At 50.2% G+C, this 6,000-nt stretch overlaps 1 protein-coding gene across 4 annotated transcripts in view; it reads left to right on the forward strand.

Moving 5' to 3' along the window:
• The window catches only part of FBRS (fibrosin), a 430,176-nt gene that overhangs the window by 367,304 nt on the left and 56,872 nt on the right, over positions 1 to 6,000 (forward strand). For all 4 annotated transcript variants that reach the window (XM_078652840.1, XM_078652841.1, XM_078652842.1 and 1 more), the window contains one exon: positions 2,346 to 2,429. In XM_078652840.1, coding sequence (XP_078508966.1) covers positions 2,346 to 2,429 — 84 coding nt within the window. The remainder of the gene's footprint in view (positions 1 to 2,345; positions 2,430 to 6,000) is intronic.

The following is a 6,000-nucleotide window of genomic DNA, read 5'->3' on the forward strand; positions in this document are numbered from 1 at the left end:
GGTGGAACTCGGCGGCTGGGTGTAGAGTGCTTTTGAGCCGTCGGGGGCTCCGTGTTATCCAATGGGAAAGTTACAAAGTGAATAAAGGCTGCAGGCTCGGGACGGAGATTCTTCAGGTGCGACCACCACTTCGAGAGTTAAGTTGGGATCTTGGAGAAGAGATAGGTACCCCAAAGGAAGGCACAGGGGACCGTGGGGCGCCGGGTGCAGGGGTGTCTTTTGGCGTCGGGAAATCTTACCCTCAGCTGGTCGCGGTTGGAGGGGTACCTGGTTCTGAGGCTGCAGACGGCGTCTGGGTCGTCAAGGAGGGTCTTAGGGCACTGGACTTCGGGTCCCAGTCGCCGGGGGGACGTCCTTGTGGTCTTGGATCACTCTGGCACGGGCCGGGCTCAGCGGGTGCAGAGTGGGCTGGATTTGCGGTTTCTGGCTGGCACCAGCGGTATTGCTGTTGGGAGCAGAGCCTCTGCTCAGGGGAGTCCCAGTCTGTTAGAGGGTCAAGGCAGGCAGGTCCTCCGGGTTGTCCAAGGTTGCTTTCCGCATGAGTCGCTGGGATTTAGCAGGTTCCAGGATCGACAGGCCGTTAGGGCTGTGGCCAAGTCAGTTGGTGTTGTCCTGTTAGCAGCTGCACGGCGGATCTTCTTCTTGATCTTCTTTCTGGTCTTATTGGGATCCGTGGAAGGAAGGTTCAGGGTGCCCCTAAATACTGAATTTAGGGGCGTTCCAGGTAGGGCAAGTAAAGGGACTAATAGGTCCCTGTCCTGGGGTGGGTACACCCCCTAGCCTGGTCCTCTCCTGTGATTGGGCAGGGCTCCCCATCTTCAAGATGGCCGGAGCCCAGGGTCGTGCTTCACCTTGCCTCTCCCACCTGAGGGGTGGGGTTGGCACAGGCTGGCACACCCCCTTTCCTGATGTAGGGTTTCCCACCAGTCTTCCTGCCAGAGTGAGGGTCAGAACTGTTGGGGGCCACTTGCTGAGTACAGCAAGTGGCCTGGAGAAGCTCACAAGGGTGGCAGGTCTCTGAAGCTTCCACCTGCCCATCCTGGGGAGGAGACCTAGCACCTCGCCCAGGATGTGCATTGTTGCAGGCCCAGGAGAGCGGGGGCTGTCCACCCAGGGGTCCAGCAACATGTCTGCTGTGTGGCAGCCTCTCAGACCATAAGTGGATTGTAGGTTAGGTTTCAGGGGGCAGCTCAAATATGCCCTCTGTAGTGCAATTTACATTAAATCCCACACTGGCATCAGTACGGGTTTAATGTGCTGAGAAGTTTGATACCAAACTTGTCAGTCTTCAGTGTAGCCATTATGGCGCTGTGGTGTTCGTAATGAGGACCTCCCAGTACCATATACTCTTAATGGCATCACTGCATTTGCAGTGCCCAGGAATAGCTCTGGGTACTGTAAGGGCACAGGGCTCATGGACCTGTGTCCACACCACTGGCATAGGGCACCCAGCTAGAGGGGTGATTGAGGTATGCCAGGGCAGTGGGTTCTGTGGGCATGGCACATAGGGATGTGAGCCATGTCGACTTTTTTTTAATTCTGTACCTAGACACTCAGCCTGCAAAGACAGTGTGTGGTTGTCCGGGTACAGGGCCCCTAAGGGTGGCACAATAAGTGCTGCAGCCCTTAGGGGTCTTCTCTGGTCACCATGCCCTGGGTACCATTTACGAGGGACTGACAGGTGGCCCGAGATGCCAATTGGGTTTTGTTTTCAACACAGTTTTAGGGAAGGAACACAGGCCCTGGGCACTTGGTTGGCAGAAGCCTAGGGCACACTCAGTCAAAGCACATCAGCAGTTCAGCAAAAAGTGGCGTCATACCAATGCAAGAAAGATGGCACTTTCTCACATCGTGAGACTCCCACCATGACGACGAGGAAGATTCAAGCATGTGAATCTATAAAATATATAAATACTCGAGAACCACAGTGTACAGGTAAGTAACTTGTTGTTTACTCCTCTTCTGGGAGCCTGTTTCAGATGGCTTTGGCACCACCCTCCCTACTCCATGTTCAATGGAGTGAACGTCTGTTAGAAAGGTCCCAAGTTAGCATTGGGACACTGTCGCCTCCAGATTGTCATGTTTGGCCTACATCTGAGGGTGCAGAAGAGTGCAAAGTCAAAACTGATGTATACACATCGGTGGTGCATATATGCATCTCTGCACAGTCACTTCTGGGATAATGTAAGGCCATCTGAGTTTTGTGCCACCTGTAGCTGCGTGGGAGAAGTTATTTGGCTCATGTGCTGTTTGTGTATTTCAAAATGTGTTTCAATACATTGTTTGTAACTCAATGGCACACTTTTCCTGTCCAGTTTTTAAATGTAGTTCTCTCTATATTTCAGATCCTTTTTCAAGGTCAACTGGATATACCCCTCTAGCATCCCTTACCAATGGCGCCTTTGGTGGATTGGGAAGCCCCACCTTCAGTGAGTACATCAAGTATCCCCCATGGTCTGTCAGTATAGGGAAGCTCCAGAGATATCTGTAGCTCACCTTTTTTCCAGAGAGCATTTATCTGGAGATTTATTTAGTCTTGAGACTGCTTCTGATGCTCCTTAATTAGTCTGTAATTATTGTATGGGTAAATTGCCATTCCTACGGTCAACTTGTTTGTAGAAGTCCATAAAGTGGCTCCCTTTTAATCCAGTCTGACATAGTATATTAGAGTAGCACACTACTCACCGAAGATGGTATCCAGGCACTTGTCATTAATCTGAGATTTGCAGTTATGGTAGAGTTGTGTGGTTGTATTCTCTGTAATCCTTCTGTCTGCCACAATCGTAATGATGGATTTCAAGGTATTCTAGTGGAATTGTAATTGTCTGATTTCCGTGTGGTTAGCCATGGTGGTGGGTCAGTTCGAAAGGTAGTAATAAGTAGCAGTTTTTGACTAAGCGAGCTGGATGAGGGGTAAAGGTCTCGTAAGTTCAAGGCATGTGTGGCTGTAGATACACATGCTTTGCATATTCCTGACATCTGGTGTTGGGTTCGTACGTGTGCAAGTTGTTTTCCTTAAAAAATCTGTTGAGTAACAAGGTAGTGGTGACTTGTCTTGGTGATAATTCGCATGGGCATCTACTGCATTGTTAAATTGTTTTCTGTCTGCTGTCTGGTACGGAGATGTGTGCCTGACCTCAGTGTCGAGACCTTTACGGTGCTCTGTTCTGTTTGTCCTCACTATTATTGTTTTCGATCACGTATTCCATCTTGCTAATTGAGATTAAGAAAAGTTATTGCTAGTTTAATCGACGCACTTCAACCGCGGCCCTCAAGGGCCTTGCACTTTTGGATTCCCATTTTCAATCTACACCAGGTTCACCCCAGGATGCTCTGCTGGTGATGGAACGGACGCCTTTCCATTTCTGCCCATACTGCCACACAAAATACCCTCGGGACTGATCTCCATCCGGTCTGTAACCCGTTTATCACAGGAACACAGGGAGGAGGGTTGTGATGCTTGTCTCTTTCAGGTCAAAAGAGTCCTCGAGACCATCGGGCCTGTCAACGCTAAATGCACCTGAGCCGTATTGAAGACACTCCAACATCTTTAGACATCAAGATGTCATGGATGAGGAGCAAGAACTCGCTGGACCATCTGTGGGAAAGGAAGAGGTGTTCTCTGAGGGCAGTTACAGCTCTGAGCTTGAAATGGAGATGCAGGCCGTATAGCAGGCACAACAATCCTTGAGTATGGTAGCCCCTGTCCCACAGCCCTGTCTCAAAACCTAGGAGACATTCATCCCTACCTGAACAAAAGGCCTTTCGACTACCACTGCCTTTGCGCCATTGTCTGCACCGAAACTCTGATTTGAATGTCTCACCCTCTGGCTCTGCACCTAAATACCAGCCAAAGCCATCAACGTCATTCACCTTGGTGTCGAGTCAATCTTCGATACCAAGCCAACCAGCTCTATCTACAGCTCTGATCGTACCTTTGGTGCTGAAACAAACACACCTCTGCTTCAAAACCGGCTCCGAAATCTGATCCTGGCAAGCCTGTGTAACCTATTGTCCACAAATTAGAAGAAAAAAAAACGGATGCTCTTTAGAAGAAAAAAAATCTAGCACCACACAGGAAGCATACTTGCCACATTTTTGGTTTCAGCTCCACCACCATCGAAGAGACAGCTCTCCTTCGAAGAGACTATTGATACTCCAGTCCTGGCCAAACAGAAGAAAGCTGACGAGGCCACCAGGACTTTACCACCTCCACCTCATTCGCCACCTTCCAACACACACTGATGGAGATTCCTTAGATATTACACTTCAAGGTTCTCCACACTCTTACGCAGGTGGGCAGGGGATGGTACTTAAGGTACACCACCACGCCTAACCGACCCCTGGACTGCAGATGTAGACCCTTAATTGGACACCGATTCAGATCTATACCCTGCTTGTCAGTCTCCTCCTGATGACACCACAAAGTACCAAGACCTCATTGGTAGAGCCACTACTTTTCTTGAGGTTGAGCTACGCCAAGAAACTCTTGAAGAGCACTTCCTATTTGAAACGGTCTCTGCCACCCAATAGCTCCCTATGCTTAAGGGTATGTAACGTCATACAGAAGACCTCTTAAAAGACCCTGCTAGAGCCAGAATCATCACTCCCAGGGTGGATAAAAATATAAAGCCTCCACTTCTGTAGTAGGGGATCTCTGTGTATAGTCATAATCTAGTGTATAGACCCGCCCATGTGCGTGGACCCCGGAGCAATCAAAAATAATCTCTTAAGGTGTCGAAAAATGCAGAACTGCACAGACACTTAAGAGAGAATTAAAGACAGATAATGCAGCCTATATCCACAGGCTACACTGTCCAGTACTTCAACTAGAAATTTCACCAAAAATCCACAAACAGCAAAGCCTGTCCAGATTTCCCTTGCTTTAACAGCAAAAACCCTCTGGAATCATAGAGAGGAAGACATGGACAGACAAGCCCCATAGGCTGCCATTATGTGGCTCAAAACAGGATACTGTGCCTTTAAGAGAACTTTCCAGAACCTCACAGTATCCCAGAGTGCACTGCAGGTCCCTTTTACTTTCAGTTCTTTTTTCCGGCTCCTGCAAGCAGGACCCTGGAGCATTGAGCTCTCCCTTTTTAAGGGTTTATTGGTGATTTTTTTTTCCACTTTTTTCAAGTTATTTGAGTACTTTTCTGAAGTACTTTGGTGGTTTTTCTTCCAGTTTGTCTTTTGGTGCACTCTTTGGTTGTCAATATGCCTGCATTATTCGAAAAATGTCCAGAGTGCTCCAGGAAGAAGGCCAAATCGGACCCACACGAGGTGTGTATCCTCTGCCTTCCCTCTTATGTCCCAGAGGAGTGTGACATTTGTCAGGGCTTTTCTGGCAGGAACCTGAGGGATAGAATGAAGATCAGACTTCAGGGTCTGGAGGATAGAAGGCTGAAGGCACAAGGTGGGTCTGGAGGGGCTTCATCTGCCCATGCTGAGGCCTCTGGGGGGCTCCCCAGGGGCAGGAAGACCAGCAAGCGTCACCATTCTCTGTCTGTCGATTGCACCGGCTACGGCGTCGAGAGGGATGACTGCAGTCTGTTCCCCGGAGCTCCGGGTCGTAGCGGCGTCAACGTTCGACGTCAAGGGAACTGACCAGACCGCCGTCGAGGTCTCCGGTGACCATTTCGTCGTCGAGGACTCGACGTCGAGAGGTGGACCGGCGTCGGTGCTCGCCGTCACGGCGACACCGCCGTTCGCCGTCGTTTAAGAGAAGGTAGGCGTCGAGGGGCTCCTCGACGTCGAGGAGAAGATCGAGGCACGTGAGATCGCCGTTGAGGCGTAAGAGGTCATCGTCGAGGCGCAGAAGATCGCCGTTTGAGGCAAAGGCATTCGACGTCGAAGAAAGGGCGCTCACCGTCGAGGAGAAAAAGCTAGACGTCGAGGGGCCGACGTTCGCCGTCAGGTCACCGTTCTTCGCCGCCGAGAAGGCATAGAAGGAGTTCTGGCGCCAGGAGTCAGTCTGTCAGGCGTCAAGTGCCTTTGGGA

This window comes from Lissotriton helveticus, chromosome 7 (assembly GCF_964261635.1).
Source record: "Lissotriton helveticus chromosome 7, aLisHel1.1, whole genome shotgun sequence".
NCBI classification, from domain to species: domain Eukaryota; kingdom Metazoa; phylum Chordata; class Amphibia; order Caudata; family Salamandridae; genus Lissotriton; species Lissotriton helveticus.